We start from the raw sequence: 21322 nt of genomic DNA on the forward strand, positions 1-21322 counted from the left end.
GGTGATTAAACACCAAGAACTCAGTCTTGCTCCCCTTAATTCGAATTCTATTGTATTTATATTTGCTATCGAGGATTCAAAAAATTTCTTCAATTACGAACGCTGTTCTACTAATATCAAGGATGTCGCCCGCTTAGTTAGCTAGGGAAACATCAATACCTTTAAAAAATACATGTGGTTAGAACGTTCTGTTGTGGCACAATAACAGTTTTATTAAACATAGGTGAAAAAATCACATTTTTAAATTTAGTTGTATATTTTTTTATATTGTAAGTAAAGTTAATGTTTTTTGCATTGAAAGGTAATAGTCATCGAAGAACTAAAGAAGTTTTTTTATTTTCTTTTTTAGATAAATGCGCGAGCGAGTTGTCATTCCTCGGATTTCTTGATATATCCATAGCAGAAGTTGTTAGTCTCTTTTATGAAGGAATTTTCGCTAGGTAAGTAATTTTGTTTTTATAAAATTTTGGAAGTGGATTCAAGTCTGTAGGAATGTACGTGGTGGACTTGTCTTGGTAACTAAAATTGGAAGAATTAGTGTAGCTATAAGAAAAAATAACAAAGATCTGAAGGCTGATTGCATCGGTATAATCCGTAATCCTTTTTAAAATCTACTAATATAGCAGGTGGCATTGAACTAAAGATTCAACTACATTACTTTGGCTGGGAGGCGAGGGAGAAGGACCACTCTGATCTAGCACGAAACATATGATACAAAAGTGGATATAATTGTATTCTCTATACATAGTGGATATAATTGTATTTTCTGCTTTTCTATTAATTTTTTAGTTACTAAATAAATACATAGGCTATTGATGTTTCTGTGGATAGAAGTATGAGCTTACTAAGGTGCAGCAATGGGGAAATTTATATGGCCGATATATCTATGAAAGATATGTCATCTTAGCAAAATATTGATTTGGTGATCCAACTATTCGTTTCAGGACATTAGTCAAAAGTGTTAGGTCTACATATGTATGTGAATACTTCATTAATTCCAACTGGTGGAGATGCTGCTTCAAAAAGCACAAGTATTTTTGAATAAATTAGTAGGAGGAAGCAAACGCGTAAAATGTTAATATCCCAAAACTCATTTAATGAAGGTAATATCAACGTGTGAAATATCAAAAATAATAACCAATAATTAGTGAACGGGCTAAATCCGTTTTTTTTTTTGGCGTGACCGGTCCTTGTGCATATATATGCGTGCTTGCAAGGGGCACAAACTCAAAAATAGAACTTTAAAGCAGTGCGGGGTGTGAAAGCAACATAAAGCACTCAGCAAAATGCTAGATTTCCCAAACCCCTTTCAGAGGTTGCCACAGATCAATAATAATCGATCTATAACGAACCTATCAAGTAGTTTGACTGTGTAGATAGCAACAGTTTTGCATAAAATCAATAATTAAAATCAGTTTGCTAGGAGAATTCTTTGATGTTTGTTTTATTTTTTGGTGTTCCTCTTGATAGCTTGACTTTTGCCTGTCTCAGTTAGCATTTTGTTTACCTGCCAAACCTTCTAGATTTATCTGTTTGATCATATCGTAATTTTAATCACCTTTCTAACTCTACAAAACGGGTAGTTCGTCTGCTGCCCAGTTTGTTTGTCCTTTTACCTAAGTCCATTTAGTCCGCTTTAGGATTATTGTCGGTAACAAACCCTTATGCTCTAACCCGGACACTAAATATGGTGAAGAGTTGGTTTCCTTTGTATATTAAACATTGTCATTAAGATTTACTGTGAGTACTGTAATTCTAAATGATTCCTTAAAATGGGTGAGAGGAAAAACAAAATTTGTTTTCATATATAATATATTGTACATTCTTTGAATTTCGTGTTTTAGATTTTCAGACATCCTTATAGATTTTAGGCACAGCGCCCATTCTTTTTAATGGACAAGACGGTATTTGCTCTACTTATATTTTTTGGTACAGAAATAGTCGTAAATGCTCCAGTTTAAACATTAAAATAGTGAACATAACTTACTTTGATGAATGGGACAGAAGAGATACAAGTATTTACAAAATTTATAAAGAAAAAATATTTATTGTTTAATTCACATTTTAATGAAAGACCAACTTCTTAGGATTTCTACTGTTCAATATTGCTAGGTTTTTTTCTTCTTCTTCTTTATGGAGGGGAATGTCATATCACAGAGACCTAATAATTATAAGAAAATCTAGGAAAGGCTCTTCTGCCTATTTTCTCCTGCAACACTTGTGTTATGGTGAAACTTTTGAAATCTTAGAGAATCCCATTGAAGTCATTAAGTATAAATTCCTCTACTAAACAAAACGAATATCCTTACCAAAAAAATGGCTCTAACAGTTATAGAAATCGGACTACTGACAAAGTTTAGTTTGTCATAAAGAATCATCTAGATCTTTGTCCAAAATCAATAAAAATGCATATTCATCTGAATTCTTTAGTCTGTTTCTCTCTTCTGTCCCTCTTTAGATTGTGGAAGGAGGATATCTGCTTAACTAAATATGCCAATATTTTTTTCCTATTTGTATGTTTCGACGTGCATCTGAAAAATGGTTCTAAGAAATAACCCTTAATTCATGTATTTCATTATTTTAGGTTAAAAGACTACTTAAGGTATCTACAAAAATCACCAATTATTTATCACGAGTCAACATGGCATGACGAAATTCGACCTGTTCGAAAAAGGTCACTGCTATTTAGACCCAGTTTTAAGTTATCTCCTTCCTCTGTGATAAAAAGTCCTGTGATGAGTTCCTTGGTGTTTTGCTCTTATAAATCTAGACTTCATGAATATGGAAATATTGTGATAGGTCCAATGAAAGAGACAATAGAGCATAGGATGATGAGAACGAAGAAGAAGAATAAAGCTTTAAGGATAAAGGGAATATTGGAAACGAGTGATGAGTGGCTACCTGAAATATCACATATAGAAAAACAACCTGTTTTACATGAGGGGTATTGGTTGGAATATCCAAATTTCCTTTACCAACCGTTATTAAAGGTAACTCCCAATTCAACTGTTATTTTTAAATCATGTACCAAAGAGTATTGGTGACTTATAAGAGTAGAAATTTGCACTAGGATTGACAAAAAAACAAATCACTACGCCATCTAGCTTTTGGTTTCTTAATACTTTTTACGCAACATTAAAACAAAGTTGGTTCAGAACGGATATCAGCTCCTGAAAAAAACTTAAATTACGGAGCTTGAAAAAATACCAAAAAGCGCCAAACGCTGGATGGCATTGGCAATCTTTTTTTATACACTAGTTGTAGTTTTCACTCTAATAAGTTGCTCTTACACATTGGCCTTTAAACCAACACATTATAGGAGCTCTTACATAGGCTAAACGACTACACTCTCTGTAAATGATGAATGAAAAACCAAGAAGAAAAATGAAGAAAAAAAGGACATTAACAAAGATAATTTTCAGTCTAATTTTTCCTATTGTTTCTTCTTTTTTTCCTCTGTTTTTCATTCAGAAGCTAATGAAATGTCACTCTAAGGTCTGCATAGTCAAGGACTTCAAAGTACTTACCTCGCTTGAAAACTAATAACTGATGATGGAGACAGTAGTCCTTGGACTCTAGGATCTGGTCTTTTTTGAATAATAAAGTGTTTTGTTCGAATATGGGCTAAATCGAAATACAATTCTTTCTTTATTAGCCATTCAAAGAGATACGACCCTCATAGAAGCTCTTAAGCAGACTCTGTAGGATCAGGTGATGATCGTTGTAAAATACCCGGTTTGGTTTAATCAAACGAAAAACCGGTGCTTTCTTAACAGACTTTTTTTTTACGAATTGTAGGGTTTGTTAATAACAATTGGTCATTCCTGAGTAAACGCTGTATTTTCGGTCTAAAATGACTGTCCGGTTCCACTAAGTTAAACAGAACATTCAATATTCCTTCCTCAATATCAATTGGTCTGTAATATAATCTGTAGGATAAAATTCCGGTCAAAGCACACTAATTACCCTCTTAAATAGTTGCCATATGACCGACTGCATGCCTGGGATATGGAAGATTGAATTCGTCTTAATGAAATAAAGTGTGATAATCATTAGTTCGTAAAACGAAGAGAGTAAAAGAGACACGCTAAGACAAAGGTATTCATTTGGTGCTTAGTTGACAATGTAAAAAAAAAAAAAAATCAGTAATCTTTCGAATACTGGCTTAAGAAGGAACCACTGTAGTTTTATCCACATGGCAATGAAATTGAATGTCGAGTAATGGGGGAGAGGGTATTATTTTAACATACAAAAATGAATAATTTCCATTTTTCAGTTATAACAGTCAGTAAGGGGTCAAGGCGATAAGTCAATTAAATTCCTTTTCCGAGATTTTATCATCAAAGAACTTTATTGACTCTTGAATTTTTGCGGTTCTTAAAACATTTCCTGAAGATGGTGCTGGATACAAAAAAGTTTTGGCCGTTCTTAAGGCCGTGATTAAGTGAACTGATGGAACTCGAAAATCCCATGTTAAATTGAAAATTTATATTTAAAAAGTACTCAAGTATTCATTGGCGGAAGATGCCGCTTTTAATATCAGGCCATAGTTTCTTGAAGATGCTACAAAATGTTTGAGAGGATTTTGCTCTATTTCCTCTAATTCCTTAGAAATCTTAGAAAATGTCTAGGTCTTTCTTACAAGTGTACTCGATAAAAGATATTGCTTTTAGAACAAAATCGGTACTATCATGAGCAGAAGACAATAACCTGTAAGATGATTGGAACCATTTTTCGATTTATTTTCCTGTTTTCTAACAGTCCCCTAGAATATTTTCAGCTACCTGAAATTTTACAAGTCGGTTGCCAGAAAGAATCTTTTCAGATGGCCGATAATACCCCCTAGAGACCAAAATGACAAGCTGGTATAATCAGCTGCTTGTTAATAGAGTCTGAAATTTTCATAAATTATTTCAATGCAATGAAGAAACCTAGAAATGAGAAATAGTCAGGAGCCTTCAGTAAAGTTGTGCACACAAAGGCGAAATCATGGGGAAAATTAAATCAAAGTGAGGTATACATCTTAAGTGTTACCACACATAGACAGCGCCTTTGTAAAAAGTATTTGGAGCTTGGTAGATGTAAATATCCAAAATACCTAATAATGCGGTACGCTGAAGAACTAGACAAGTCAAGAGATTTAGGTCAAGCGACAAACCTTGAGGCGGAGCAGAACCCTGTAGCTTCTTCCCTGTTGCCCTACCGGATCGTGACTGGTGGTAGAAACTTGGATTGCGACGAATTGAAGGATTGCCGACGGATTTTTGATCCTGCATTTTTCGTGCGCGATCTAAAGACTTAAGTTTGGAAGGACAGGTGAGGAGGAAACAACCCGTAAAAATCATAGAACCTTAACGAAATTTACACCACCAGATTCAGCGTATCAGAGAATCCTACTGTAGTTTCAAGCTCCTATCTACAATTAAACAAAAAAAAACTAGTTTTTTTAAGTGAAAGTAAGGAGCGACATTAAAACTTAAAACGATCAGAAATTACTCCGTATATGAAAGGGGCTTTTTCTCTTCAACGCCCCGCTCTTTACGCTAAAGTTTTTTACTGTTTTAAATTTAGAGTTAAGAGAAAGAGTCAAACTTTAGCGTAAAGAGCGTGGCGTTGAGGAGGAAAAGCCCCTTTCATATACGGAGTAATTTCTGTTCGTTTTAAGTTTTAATGTCGCTCCTTACTTTCATTTAAAAAAAAATTGTTTTTTTTTTGTTTAATTTCTGGACGTCTTTGAATTAATGCATGGTTTGATCTTGGCTCTCCATATATAAATAATTAAAGCGAAATTTGCACATTAATTTTTTGGGGCTAAATGGCTTTTTCACAGTTTTAATCGGAAGATTTTGAGAAAAAAGGAGCGAGGGAGGAGGCCTAGTTGCCCTCCTATTTCTTGATTACTTAAAAAGGCAACTATAACTTATAATTTTTACGAACGTTTTCGTAAGTAAAAAATATACGTAACTTACGAATTAAATTACGTAGCGAACTTCAATATTCATTTGTTTTTATTGCGTATATGAGGGGGCTCACCCCTCGTCGATACCTCGCTCTTGATATTAAAGCTTAAATTTTGTCCCAATTCCTTAAGAATGACCCCTGAATCAAAAAGGCCGTAGAATAAATAGTTGAAATTACTAAAAATGCTTTAGCGTAAAGAGCGATGTATTACGAGGAGGTAGATCCCTCAAATGCGTAATAATTTCTGTTCGTTTTAAGTTTTAATGCTGCTTCTCACTTTCAGTAGAAAAAAAACTTTTCATGTTTATTTTTTCATTGTTTTTTTTTTTAAATAATACTAGAAAATCCTGAGCCCCCTCTATTGAAAATCTCTTCCTCCATGAGAAGCTCCTCCATGGAAAATCCTCCCCGGTAACCCTCCCCCCTCAAATACCCCCCCCCCAACCAAAAAAATCCCCCTGAAAACGTCTGTACACTTCTTGGTAACCATTACTATATGTAGACACAGGTCAAAGATTGTAACTTGCAGCCCCTCCCACGGGGACTGCGGGGGAGTAAGTCGTCCCCAAAGACATAGTTATTGGGTTTTTCGACTATGGTGAATAAAATGGCTATCTCAGAATTTTGATCCGGTGACTTTGGGGAAAAATGACCGTGGGAGGGGGCCTAGGTGCCCTCCAATTTTTTGGTCACTTAAAAAGGGCACTAGAACTTATCATTTCCGTTAGAATGAGCCCTTTCGCGACATTATAGGACCACTGAGTCGATGCGGTCACCCCTGGGGAAAAAAAAACCTAATAAACACGCATCCGTGATTTGTCTTCCGGCAAAAAAAATTGCGAAATTCCACATTTTTATAGATTGGGGCTTGAAACTTCTACATCAAGGTTCTCTGATACGCTGAATCTGATGGTGTGATTTTCGTTAAGATAGTATGACTTTTAGGGGGTGTTTCCCCCTATTTTCTAAAATGAGGCAAATTTTTTCAGGCTCGTAACTTTTGATGGGTAAGACTAATCTTGATGAAACTTATATATTTAAAATCAGCATTAAAATGCCATTCTTTTGACATAACTATTAGTATCAAAATTCTATTTAGAGTTTTAATTACTATTGAGCCTGGTCGCTCCTTACTACAGTTCGTTGCCACGAACTGTTTAAAAATGTGGAATTTTGTATTTTTTGTCAGAAGGCAGATCACGGATGCGTGTTTATTTGTTTGTTTTTTTTTTCAGGGGTGATCGTATCGACCCAGTGGTCCTAGAATGTTGCGAGAGGCTTCATTCTAACGGAAATGAAAAGTTCTAGTACCCTTTTTAAGTGACCAAAAAATCGGAGGGCACCTAGGCCCCCGTCGCACGCTAATTATTTTCCTAAAGTTACCGGATCAAAATTCTGAGATAGCCATTTTATTCAGCGTAGTCGAAAATCCTTACAACTATGCCTTTTGGAAGGACCTACTCCCCCACAGTCCCCTTGGGAGGGGCTACAAGTTACTAACACTGACCAGTGCTTACATATAGTAATGGTTATTGGGAAGTGTACAGACGTTTTCTGGGGCGTTTTCATTTGGTTGGGGCAGGGGCTGAGAGGGGGGGGGATATGTTGGGGGAACTTTTCATGGAGGAATTTGTTATGGGGAAAGAAAATTTCCATGAAGGGAGCGCAGGATTTTCTAGCATTATTTAAAAAAAATAATGAAAAAATAAATATGACAAAGTTTTTCAACTGAAAGGAACAGAATATTCCTGTTATTATTTTCCTGTAAATATTAATTCCTGTAAATATTCCATAATAATTTCTGTTAAAAGGAACATAAATTATTACGCATATGAGGGGCTCACCTCCTCCTAATACCTCACTCTTTACGCTAAAGTCTTTTTAGAAATTTCAACTATTTATTCTACGGCTTTTGTTACTCAGGGGTCATTCTTAAGAAATTAGGACAAAATTTAAGCTTTAGCGTGAAGAGTGAGGTACTGACGAGGGGTGAACCCCGTCATATATGTAATAAAAATATGAGAATACAGAAGTTTCTTTACGTAAGCTAATTTGTAAGTTGCGTATATCTTTAACTAATAAAATTTATTTTTACTAATAATTTTACTAATAAAAACATTCATAAAAAATTAAAAGTTCTAGTTGCCTTTTTAAGTAACCAAAAAATCGGAGGGCAACTAGACCTCCATCCCCGCTTCTTTTTTTTCTCAAAATCATTCGATCAAAACTACGAGAAAACCATTTAGCCAAAAAAGAAATAAATAGGCAAATTTCGTTTGAATTATTCATCTGCGGAGAGCATAAATCAAAACATACATTGATTCAAAAACGTTCAGAAATTAAATTTAATAAAAACAAGTGTTTTTTTTAACTTAAAGTAAGGAGTGACATTAAAAAATAAAACGAACAGAAATTACTTCAAAAATGAAAAGGGCTGCTTCCTAATCAACGCCCCGCTCTTCACGCTAAAGTCCGACTCTTTCTCTTAACTCTATTTTAAAACAGTAAAAAACTATAGCGTAAAGAGCGGGGCGTTCACGAGGAAGCAGTCCCTTTCATATACGAAGTAATTTCTGTTCGTTTTAAGTTTTAATGTCACTGCTTACTTTCAGTTAATTTTTTTTCAATTTAATTCGTAAAAAACTTTGGTTTTCTGAGAATCCTCGAAGAAAGCTTTCTACTAAGTTTGGTGTTTAGTTTCGAATTAATCAACTGAGGTATTTTAAATAGCCTATCCATAGGAAAAAAAAACAGTGGAAAAAACAATACATTTTAAAATGCGCTCTATGCATGCCGTCACAGTTTCATATACATGGGCATTTTGTATTTGAGAATGATAGTGCTCTTTTGCTCATTTTCTCTTCTCCCTTGGTCGGTAACCAAGCTTTGCAAGACGCAGCCAAATATATTACTATCTCGCCAAAGGAAGCTGTCTATCAAAACCTCTCACAAGACTTAATAATTGGTGCTATTTGAAGTTTTGACAATCAACGGTCTCTAGAGAATTAAAAGACAGAAGGCTAACCTAACTTCAATTTTGAAGCTCGATGTTTTCAAGTTCACTTAATCACGGCCTTAATATGGAGCCTACTTGACAAATTCTAAACGGAGATGTTCTTTAAACCCATTATTTACACTTAAACAGAGCTTAAAGTCAAAATCGTCTCTTTTTTGTCACTTGTTTTCTGGACTAAATCAATTCGGCTTGTGGGAAATGGCACTGACAAGAAGCACGAAGAAAATATAAAAAGGAAAGAAGAAAACCTTGCGGGCAAACATTCACTTTTCCGTTGAGCCTATGGTCAAATCGCTGACTGACAAAGAAGGTATCAACATAAGGATCGTATAATTATGAAGCCGACTAATAAACCGTAAAAAAAAATTGAGCTTTTGGGTAACGGACAAAAATTGATCCGTGTACCCTCAATATTTTTAAATGTTTTTTTTTTCTAACGCCAATTGGAAACTATTTCCGAAATAAGATAATCCCAAAATTTAGTAAGCTGGAATGACACAGCAATTTTTTTTGCCGATGATAGGTAAAATAGTAAAAATTTTTGCCGATGGTGGGTAAAAATACTTGAATTCCTTCAACATCCAAATTGTGTCGTTTTTATGCTCTTCAGAAACAAATTTTTACTTTATCTTATAGCTTTTATTTCAGAAGAAAAAATGAGTCATATTCATATTTACTAAATTGCCGGAGCTGCTCGAAAACTAAACATTTGTCCCCTTCACACAAAATTAAAATAACAAAAGCTAGTTAGTTAAGTTTTGTGTCAATTTGTCAACTATGTTTTTTTAAGAAGAAAAATCAAATCAAAGTAGTGCGTCATGAATAATATGTTTGAAAATCAACGTGTTTTAATTGTGGATAACTGAGATTTTCATTGGATGACTTTGAAAGTATTAATGGTAAAGTTAGCTATCTGGCTATAACTCAACTCTACCCAAGTCATGCTACCTACCGTGAAGTACGGTCACAGCCCATTTAAGGAGTTGTCACTGCCTTCACTAGAGGTTTGAGGCCATTGGCTGCTCCTTATGAAATTATGGAGTCTCTGGAAATATGTTTGTTTATATGGATTGCGATACCGTACAAATGTTAATTGTCTAATGTCCTCTAAGACGAGCATCTTAAAACGAAAAAATTGATGGTGCCATGAATTTTGGTAAAATAAAGAAAAAGAAAAGAAGTGCATACAACTATTTCTTGGGGATATATCTGTTTCAAACCCTTCAAGTAACGAAAAAGAAAGTAAATAAAGCTTTTGTTAGCTTTAGTTCTTCCAAATTACCATATTTAACCATAATATAATGTTTACTTTTAGCTCAGCTATTTTGTCTTTTTACTGGTAAAATATGTCTGTTTACTAGCTAATGTAGCTACTTCTCTTCAAGAATTATTAACGAGAAGCAGTGATTGAGACCGAACTAATTATTGTTGGTTTATAGTTTTTAGAAAAAGGTCAATCCAGTCCACAACCAACCTTTTCGATTCCCTATGTTGCTTTGTCACTCATCTAGTTGCCCTAAAAATTCAAGTCATAATGGGAAAATAATGGTAATGACGTTCCTTCACACGGAGAATTTAGTCCTTGGTTGAACTGGTCTATAGCCAATCTTATAGTTGTCGAAATGTAATTCGTAATAGCCATACAAATTCGTATAGCTAATATAAGTTCGTAGGGGCTACAAATTTAGCCAATCCGGAAGCTTCCATTGACACAGCTTCCTCAAATTGGTTCATGTTAAATCCAGCAACGTAAAAATTCATTATCTAGCTATATCTTCATATATAACGAATGTTTGGCTAGATACATTTCTATTTGGGACATATTTAAAAGGAGTCGAGGGGCTAGAACTTACAAGGGTTAAACCCTTGCCCTTTGAAATAAGGATCGTTGCAACATAAACTTTTTACTGAGTTTCAGAAGTTTATTCTTACGTCCTTGAAACCTAGGTATGAAAATCGTGCTAGCCATAAGTATAATTACCGCTTAATGCGCAATCATTCTCTTGATTTTGTAATTTGTTCATTTCAGGCCAGTGCTCAGTTCAGAGGTGTTTATTGCAGCGATAGGTGTGCCAGCTGGAAGCTAGAAAATCTTTTCCACTGTTCTAATCAAGAAGCGACAATGATTATGATGAAGGGCTGCCTACCCATTCCCTCGCCTGTGAAAATCAGCTTTTCTCCAGAGGAAAGTGGTGGGATTTCATCTTTGACTACAAAACATGGCTGGTCCAAAATGATTCTTCCTGGTTGGTTTTTTTTTTTTTTTTTCATCTTTTAGGTTAGTTTAGTTAAGCTTCATTTGTTCATGTTTAAATTGATAAGTTTTCGTTTATTCCATAAGCAGCCAAAATTCGTTAAATTTTATCTTATTATTTTTTTGTTGCTGTTGACTTGTGAATACTAGGCTACTAGTTTTCCTTAAAAAAAAAAAAAAAAAAAAACTACACATTTTATGAGGCCAATGAAAAGCAAAAAAAGCATGACGTACACTTTATCGTGAGGACTAAGCAAAATATAGCTAGCCACCTTCCCCCAAACACAAAGTTTGTGGCCAAATTCCCCCCCCCCCCCCTATCAGAGAAAGAAAATCAAAGTTTTCTCGAAACCTCAGCCCTGAGACAAAAGTCATCTTTTTATGGACAGCTACTGATTGTTTGGATTCTATAATGAGATATAATCGCTTGCTTTTAGTCCTCTGACAAAAAAAAAAGATTAAAAATACGCATACTCTCATGTGAGAATCCAAAAACTCAACTGACTCTGATTGTAGAAGTACCCTGGACAAATTGTTGTAGGTCGTGTACCCTAACATAATTGTTTTCAGATCTGTGATAGGCTGGGTGATACAGACACTGACCAGTTATGTAATTATTATAGATAATAGGTTAGTTTAGCTCAGAAGAAAAATTGGATTTTCAAATTTAAGAATTGACGTTGTTGTTGCGCTTTTGCGCAGTTCAGTGGAGCCCAAACCAAAAGCAGAGTATCTTCGAATTGGTTTGGTAAGATCACAAGAGAAGAGTACAAGGCAGTAGAAATCTTTATAATTTTACTCACAAGAGAGGATAAAATATAGAGAGGGTATATATATATATATATATATATATATATATATATATATATATATATATATATATATATATATATATATATATATATATATATGTATGTATATTTATATGTATTTGTAATTGAATAAAACAAGGAAAAGCCAAGGAACCTTTGGGGGAACAGTATAGTTTATTACTCCAAGTGTATTTTATCATGAATAATCTTATCTTAAAGGTAAAAATAAGTTTGTGAAGACATTTATTAATAATGATAAAATAACTGTATGCAAATTTTTATGGGAAAAATACATTTTTTTTTTAATTTTAGACTTGGAGTAGAGTGTACAAAAGATGGTCAAACCCGTGATAATATATGAGCTACGAACGAGGCTTAAGGGTAGCAGGAATTAGAATAATGTCCGAAATTTCTCTCATTTAGATCTTTTTTTTTTTAAACTCTCAGATTTTGTTCTATAAGTCTCGTGTCAAGGATCAAGTACTTTTGATGTGGGTTACATGGTACGACTTGGCAACCGCTGTTATACCCCGTGACTCCACCTCACATGTTTTGACTGTCAATGTTTTAATTATTTGGTCTTTTTTGTCTGTCTAGTTCTTAATATGTTGCTTCTATCTTAAATCCTGCATTTTATTCCTTTTAGACAAACGAAGCTTGATTGCTGATTCGGGCAAGATGCGAGTTCTCGATGCTCTTCTCAAGCGATTAAAGGACGAAGGACACAGGGTCTTAATCTACAGCCAAATGACACGGGTTATCGACCTGTTAGAGGTATATCATTTTGAGCCATTCTTTCTGAATGGGTTATAAGCTTCAACAATAAAGTAATGGGGTACCTTGCCTGATTTTAAGAAGAAGGAAAAATCTTTTATTGTTTCTTTAAGGACTTCCCATATTTTAGTAATAATTTTTGTTCAAATAAAACCTAAACCAGCAGATTTTATGTTTTCAAAACGGATTTCATATATTTTATATACTTATTATTTATTTACGTATTTCATATGTTCAAACAAGCAGATTTTATTTATTTTATGTTTTCGAAACGGATTTCATATATTTTATATACTTATTATTTATTTACATATTTCATATGTTCAAACAAGCAGATTTTATTTATTTTATATTTCTTATATATTCAATTTCCTTAATATCTGTTTCCAATTGTGTGTCAGAAGTGTAATTTAATTATAATCAGTGGCAACGCTATAGTGTTGCCTATAGTGAAGGCCATACGGCTCCAATGTTTTATTATTATTATTTAATTTTTTTTCCAGGGGCACTTCATATGGAAAGGGCGGCCCTACAAACTTCGGAAGTGGCTCATTTGATTGCAAACTGGAAGTTATAGTGCCCTTTTTAACAGTCAAAACTGATCGGAGGGCAACTAGCCCCCTCCCCAACGTCGTTCTTCCCCGGGGCATGTACGGTTTTTGTGTAAGGGGTGGTTGTGTAAACTTCAGAAGTGGCTTACTTGATTGGAAATTAAAAATCCTAGTTATATTTTTATGAGTAGAAAAGGATCGGAGGGTATCTACCCACCCACCCCCCACATGCACACCCTGTTTAGCCCAAAGGCATTCGATCAAAACTTGAGATTTTTTGAAATATTGCCAAAAGTTGAAATATTGCCAGTTTGTTTTAAATATTCTAACGATCAGGTAACAAAAACTTTGGGGTCAACATACCCCCTCCCCCCAGGGCCTGGTGGAAGGGTTGTAACTATGCTCTGGGGGCATATAAGGTTTCTATAGAAGAAGTGGTCGTATAAACCTCGGAGGAGACTCAAATGATTAGACATTGAAAGTTCTAATTCTTTTTAAGAGTCAAAAGTGATCCAATGGCAACTAGCCCCTCCCCCCCTCCAACCCTTTTTTCCCCAAATATGTCTGACTGGATTTTTTATATAGCCATTTGGTTCAAAATAGACCAAACATCATATAATAATAACTCCAGAGATAACAGAGCCTCCCAGAACCTGGGGGCAAGTGTTATAAATGTTGAGGCCGGAGGCATACAAGGTTCTTATGAAAGGTATGATCTTATAAACTTCTGAGGGGGCTCATTTGATTTTAAATTGGAATTCCTATTGTCCTTTTTAAGATTCAAAAGTGATCTGAGGGTAACTAGCCCTCCCCCTCCCCAAGGTCCTTTTTTCTCCAAATGCATACCATCAAAATTATGTTGACCCCGAAGTTTTTGTCATCTGATCGTCGGACAGTTTCAACAAAATGGCTAAGTTCTTTTGCAATGAACAATACTATTCCCAGGTCTAAATCCAAATTGTTGGGAATTTTAAGTTATTGGGATGAAGGGGTGGTTTCAGTGAGTTATTTACCAGCTGGAATCGGTTTTTTTTACTTTATGACTATCGTGGTGGTTCATGTTTTTTGTTTGTTTTTTTTTTTACCAACTGGCTGGTCACATTTGGTGGGGAGGGGTCTCCAATGCCTGTGGTGTCATGTAAAATTATCAGCAATTAAATGCATGCTGAAGCAGCTAAGAAAAAGTATAACATGTTTGAAAAAATTGGCGAATAATTCGAACATGCGGTATGAGGTTTATTGGATAGTTACACCTAGCTTCATTGCGCCTCCTGGACATTTATACCTAATCATCTCTAAAAATAGGCGATAGTGCTGACGAAAAGTACCAAAACACTTCCGTGCTTGAGAAAAGCACGAAAATTGGCTGAGATTTACTTCCGAGCATGGTCTTTAATATGGCTCGATTACGCTAGCCAAATTTTTCCTCGCAACGCCGCTAGGTGGCTTGAAATTCAAGATGCCTGATGAAAATACGACTTTGTCAAAATGAGAAGATATGGCCGTTCAAATAGGCTAGTAATAGAGTAATTGATGGCAAAGGCTCCGAATACGAGCTTAAAAATAACCCAAGTATTACCGTATTGTCGCTAGGTTCCTCAAATCCAAGATGGCGGTCAAAAATGTGATTTTATCAAAATGAAAAGATATGACCGCTCAAATAGGCCAGTATGGGATAATCGATGGCAGAACTTCCAAATATGAACGTAAAACTAACCTAATTTGTACCGTGGTGCTGCTAGGCGCTTCAGATTCAGGATGGCGGTCGAAAAATACAAGTTTTGTTAAAACAAGAAGTAATTGCATCAAATGGGTGGATTAGGAGCAACCAATACTCCAGATTCTTAAACCGCACATATATGCACATAAATATACCTTAGTTGTAGCGTTGATCCGCTTGGGGTCTGAAATTAGTTGACCGTTTGATCTGCTTGGGGTCTAAAATCGAAGATGGCGGAAGACAATGTCAATTTTCCGAATCGCGCGAGATTTGTGATCCCCATGTAACGGGCTGGAATGGAGTAATTAATGCAGCAGTTTTAAGTATTGTTCTGTCATTCTGACATACGTCTAATAGTAGAACAGTCTGTACAGAACAAATAGCCTAAGGATGAGACCAAAGACACGTCCTATTTATGGCCTTTGTTTACATCTGCTAAACGAAAATCAGTTAATTCTTCATCTCTTTATTTATTGTAAATGAATCACCAGAAGTTAAACGAATGGATTAAAGCCTTTAAGAAGTATAATTTTATCAAGAATACACAGAGATCAATCGAATCTTATTAAAAAGAAAAATAATATTTTCAAAAATTAAAGCACTTTGATTTGCACCAGCAATTTCCTGCTGCAGCACCTTCTTTTACACCCTTTTTTGCAACCACAACGCACTGTCTCGCGACAGACTTTTGACGCTGGCGGAAGGGAACCTAACCAATTGGGAAGCCGCCTTTCATCGGTGGTTCTGACCCAGTCAAAGTCAGAAAAACTGAGAAGAGTGGGTATTGATTCCAGGCTGCGGCTCCACGCATGACCTGAATATAGTGCAGCTCTAAGAAAATGTTGTAAAGATGAAGTACTAGTTGGAGGAAGTATCTGCATGCTCTTGGTCTTATGTCATTGAAATATGTCTTTCCTAAATTCATTCACGTCATCGCAGTCTTGTTTCACATCGTTTGTCTTCGTGACAAAGCAGTCGAGGTCGTGTACTTGCAGTTTTGTCACTTGGGAAGGCTGGTTTGTCAGTTGAAGGAAAGTCTCCATTAGTCTTGGAATATTTTGCCACTCGCAGAGAACTGCCTCTTTGAGTGGTGGATAAAAGAAGAAACGGAATCACATCCTGTAAACGTGTGGAAGAACGCCTGTGATTTCGTCGGCCCGGGCGTTCGAGCTATTTTGTGAATGGGAACGTACTTTAGGTTGGTGTCGACACTAAACGCAATAAATAGTTCGGATATGACAATGTGATCAAAGCACGAGGTCGCAATCAGAATCAGGTCTGTGTCCACCGTTCGTATGAGAATCAACGCATGTCCTTTTAAGACTGCATCACAAGCGTGAAACACGGGTGTCAGCCTCTTCGTGTGGACATAACTGGATGAGGCTCTGCTCTACGAATGCCCGGTTAGCTATGCACGTGTTTCTAGTTGTGCATTATACTCGTTTTGACGTCGAAGACCTTTCCACGACTGCGTGGGACAGCAGGTTAAACAAGTGTGTTTTGTTTGCATCTGCTTGCAGGAATTATTTCCACTTAAATGGGATTTGTGTGTTCGGAACAACTTTTTGTCGTGAACCCTTGCCTCTTATAAGACTTCTGACTGGCGACTTTGGACTATCCTATGTGTAAACATTGAATACGAGGTCAAGTCTCTCGACATATTTGAGCTGATACTCTATCAGGGGAAAAAACACTTATTTGGCATACTTTCCGAAGGTCTTCGAATTCCCTGGATTCAAAATTTGCACCAGAGCAGCTCCGTCTATCAGTTTGGCTTTAACATTTTGAGCGTTAACCTCAGCAGCTGGGATTAAGCTGATTCAGGCATCTAAAAGTTCGGCTTTGTTGCCAACACAAATCTGGCCATCAGACGTCAAAGCTGGTGGATATTGACTGTTTTGTGTTTGAAGAAGGCGTCCATGTCGCCTCCTCGAGGAACACAGCCCACGTAAAGTGCTTTAAACAGTGATATATCATATCTACTGGCGCTGAGATGAGTTTTCGCTGAGTTGGTCTTTTCTTCTTAGACCCTTCCCCCATATATGGCAATGCAATTCTTGACTAACGCAGCTGTTATTGGTTTTGAGCTTTCAACGAGGCGCTCCTTCACAAACTGTTCGTACTGCTGTTTGCCCAGGGGTTTGAGGCTTGAAATTGGTTTTCCTGGTTCAACAGCTACATTCTTACTTAAAAAAATGAGATCTGTCGTTCTTTCCAGAAAAAAATTCCTCATTTCCAAAATAGTTGTTAAGAGACTGTAAACGTTCAATAGAAAATTCTTCTGGTGGGACTTTGCCTCGCTGTGGTTTCCGTCGTTATGAGTATCTGAGCTGGAAAGACTAGGTTCAAATTCGTCGATGCAGCGGCCTAGTTTAGCTGCTCGTCTGCCTGGTCCTGAGGTAAATTTGAGAATGTTCTTCCCAATTTTGATATCGTGAACTTACCTTTCATGAACTTTTCAAAAACAGATGAATGCTCTGTTTCTAGTAGCACCATATCGCGTATGTGAACAGGGGATCAACGGGAGTAATTGATATGGTCGAAAAGGAAAAACCATTGAGCTGTAAGATTTCCACGTAGAGTTTGATATCGGCGGAAAGCGATATAACTTGTCAAGAAACATCAGATGCTCCTGGAGTTCCATGACAAGTGCCCAAAATTCAAACAGCAGAAACTGGATTTTCATTGCTGAAACCCAACCTTCAAAATCCAGTTGTTCTTCTAGACCTAAATAACCGAAAAGCAGGTAATCCTCGTATGCTCGTTACTGAAGGATTTAAAGTGATACTAGTGTCACTTGGTGTAATTGCTGGGTTTTTGACTTGTACTTAGCAACTATTGCTGCTTCTGCTCTTTTGTAGTGGTTATCCCTGCTTTGGCAATGCAGTCGCTCCATCTGCTACCATTGAGGAGGTTACCAATTTTTCTTTGGTAAGCAAGCTGTGTATGCAGACCACCGAAAAACTATAATTGCTTTCTAATTTGAGGCACCTAGCGGTGCCACGGTATAACTTATTTTTGCGTTAATATTCGGAACCTATGCCATCGATTAACCCATTCTAGCCTATTTGAACGGCCATGCCTTCTCATTTTGACAAACTCGTATTTTCATCCGCCATCTTGGATTTCAAGCCACCTAGTGGGGTTTCGAGGACAAATTTCGCTTGCGTAATCGGGCCATATTAAAGAGCATGCTCAAAAGTACATCTCAGCCAATTTTGGTGCTCTCTTCAAACATGGAAGTATTCTGGTGTTTTTCGATGGTTTTGTTGTCTGAATTAGCTATTACTCTGGTAAAAGCAAGGGGGAGATAAGAGTATTAGCTTGGTATATATATATATATATTATTAGTGGCATACAATTTAAGTAGCGGATTATCAATTGTGAAACTTCACTAAAGTCTTCCAATGCTCTTTCTTAATTCTTTCTTATATCAAAGGCTTTTTTATGACAAAACCTAGAAATCCTACTGTGCTTATATCTTATTTCATTAAAAAAAAAAAAAAACTCCCATTAGCTTCTTTTTTTAAGGAATTCTTACGATTCCGTCACATGATGTATCTCAGATTGGATGGCTCTTCTAGCATCGCCGAGAGACGGGATATGGTGTCGGACTTCCAGTCACGATCGGATATCTTCGTTTTTCTTTTGAGCACAAGAGCTGGTGGGCTAGGACTAAACTTAACGGCAGCCGATACAGTAAGTTTTATAAGTATAAATCCCTTGCTTAATGGTTGGTATAAAATCCTAAGAAGTAGACTTTCTTCTATTACAAGCAATAAAATGTCTAGTTTTTTTTGTATTGAGCAAAATTAAATGAAAATAGCTTTGTTAACAAGTAAAAATAAAACCTGTTAGTAATTAGAACGGATTGGGGTAAGAACGCTCAATCTATGTACTGAAAAACTGAAAACTTGACATTGGTGTTACTGTTCAAAGGTCAAAACAAATTTCCGTTGAATCTATAGAAACAATAGACTAAAATCTACGGTTGTTCTTAGGTATTTATCGATTCTAAAAGTTGGTATAGTTTGAAAAAGGGTGGAGTTTCTAAAAGTATTAAAATTTCCTATTATTATTGTCATACTACTTTTTTTTCACACTTTACGCGTTGGGATACTGCAGATACAGCAGTCAGCCTCGTACTATTTCTGTTAGTAATCATGCTTTATCCCTGTATATCTTATAACTTTGTGGACGGCTCAGGTTTTTTATGGTGTTGTCAACTAGTCCAGAAAGCGACAACACTTGCCATGTGCAGATGCTTACCTTTGACCGATGGATTAGATGGCTCTGCGATTGTCTTCATCAATCGCAGCACAAACATTCGTGTACAGAAAGTGGCAATGGATAATAGATACACTATTCTATGACTATCTGGTCACTGGATTATATGGAATGAGATTGCATGTGTTTTGACTGACAGAACTGTCACGAATTAAGTCAAGATGAGGAGACATCCTATAGGTCTTGGCTTGGAAAAGTTCGAGAAAAAATTTGGAAAAACAAAATCAGAAAATCGTGTTTGCATATAGCAAAACATATTATCGATATTTGATGATTCTCAGCCGAGTTGCTTTTTAAATTGATTGACTTACATGGCAATCGTATGGTCGAGCTACTGGCTTAATGTTCTATCAGCCTTACTTCCATCTGATTTTCCTTTGTTCTTTATCTTCTTGTTTTTCCATTCTAATGTTTCGTATTATTTGTTTTGAATTTTTAGCTTTCCTTTTTTTGGTTGTATTATTTTCCTCGTATCTTATTTTGCATTAATTTTTGTTTTATGAACGGAACCAGTGTGTCTTGTCATCGGAACAGCCAAGGAATGCCAAATATTAGCTATTAAAGCTATAAGCTAACTATGTAACGAAAAATCATTTCACATATGAAAGGCGTCTTCAGGAAAATTGTTTGTTTTTTTTAATAACCTATCAAATAGATGAATGAAGCCAAGAGCTCATCTTGAAAGGGGAATTTTGTACAAAATTATTTTTTGTAAGTAAAGACTTGTTGAAAAGGAAGTATTGATGACTTTCCTCTCAATGGGGCATTTAAAAGTATATATTCCTTTTGAAACAAGCAATTTTTTGACGAGTCTGCAGATGTCACAAAAGGAAGTCATTAGATTCATTAGTCTCAGATTTATCCATTTACCTAGCCAGAATTATAATAGTGCTTAAACATTTTATCAAAGAAGGATCTAAATTTGCTTAAAAAAAATAAGAAGATTGTGCTTTTCTCAGCAATTTTCAACTAACACTCAACGAACTTTCGATCTAGAAAACTATGTATACTGAATTTTAAAAATAAAGTTAGGTAGACGGATAGAGCTGGATCTCTGCTATGGAATCATTGAAAAAATTATCTTCCGTAGAAATATTAAAACATAGGAGAGCAGAAAAATAAGACCTCAAATATTGCACAAGCAACATAAACCTTAAGTGATTAAGATGTCTTGATGTTTTCTGTGATTATTCTTCATTAGTTCATTCCTTTTTGACTAGAGGGTCAAAAAATTATCATTATTACAATTAACTTGAAGGATGTATGGATTCTTTTTTTTTAGTTTCTTGTTTGGCCATTTCACACGACTTTGCTACATATTGAAAATATTGCTTTTAATGTGAAGGAATTCCCTCCCCTTTTTTGTTTCCAGATTCAAGAAGGCGGGAATTGTTCCACGAATGATAAAAATATGCAAAATAATTGAAACTTCCTATCTCAATATGTAGATTCTGTTAGTACTCGCCAACTGCAGTGAAAACTGTGTTAGAAAGTTCTTAAAATACATCGCAAATAAGAGATTATCCGTGATTTACTAAAGAATTTTTCAGAAGGTATAATTAAAAATAGTCTTACATGATTTAACCTGCTACATGGTAGAATGAAACTGAAAATTTTCTGCTTACTTTCAAAAAGTAAAGGGGAAGTGGGTAGCTTGTCCCAGTCCATACCATTTGTGTACACACTTGGAGAAATGATCGGTACACGACTAACCCAGTATAAGTTTTGATATTTTCCTTCAGTAGAAATACAAGTTAGCGCAGCATTAATTTCAATATATAACCAGGTAGAAGTTGGTTGAAAAAAACATTTTGGGTCCAAGGAGAAAATGAATATGAGAGGAATTCTCATATGGATTCTAATATGTATGGATTCTGAATATGAGAGGAATTCTCATATGGACTCTCATTGGAATTCTAATATGAGAAGGATATGAATACAATTCAT

The 21322-nt window shown here is 35.7% G+C and overlaps 1 protein-coding gene across 4 annotated transcripts in view; it reads left to right on the forward strand.

Moving 5' to 3' along the window:
* Positions 1-21322, forward strand: part of LOC136039331 (chromatin-remodeling ATPase INO80-like) — a 138516-nt gene that overhangs the window by 60379 nt on the left and 56815 nt on the right. For all 4 annotated transcript variants that reach the window (XM_065722956.1, XM_065722954.1, XM_065722953.1 and 1 more), the window contains exons 16-20: positions 350-440; positions 2585-2990; positions 11007-11223; positions 12690-12817; positions 18620-18787. In XM_065722956.1, coding sequence (XP_065579028.1) covers positions 350-440; positions 2585-2990; positions 11007-11223; positions 12690-12817; positions 18620-18787 — 1010 coding nt within the window. The remainder of the gene's footprint in view (positions 1-349; positions 441-2584; positions 2991-11006; positions 11224-12689; positions 12818-18619; positions 18788-21322) is intronic.

The sequence above is a fragment of the Artemia franciscana genome, chromosome 19 (assembly GCF_032884065.1).
Source record: "Artemia franciscana chromosome 19, ASM3288406v1, whole genome shotgun sequence".
Classification (NCBI taxonomy): domain Eukaryota; kingdom Metazoa; phylum Arthropoda; class Branchiopoda; order Anostraca; family Artemiidae; genus Artemia; species Artemia franciscana.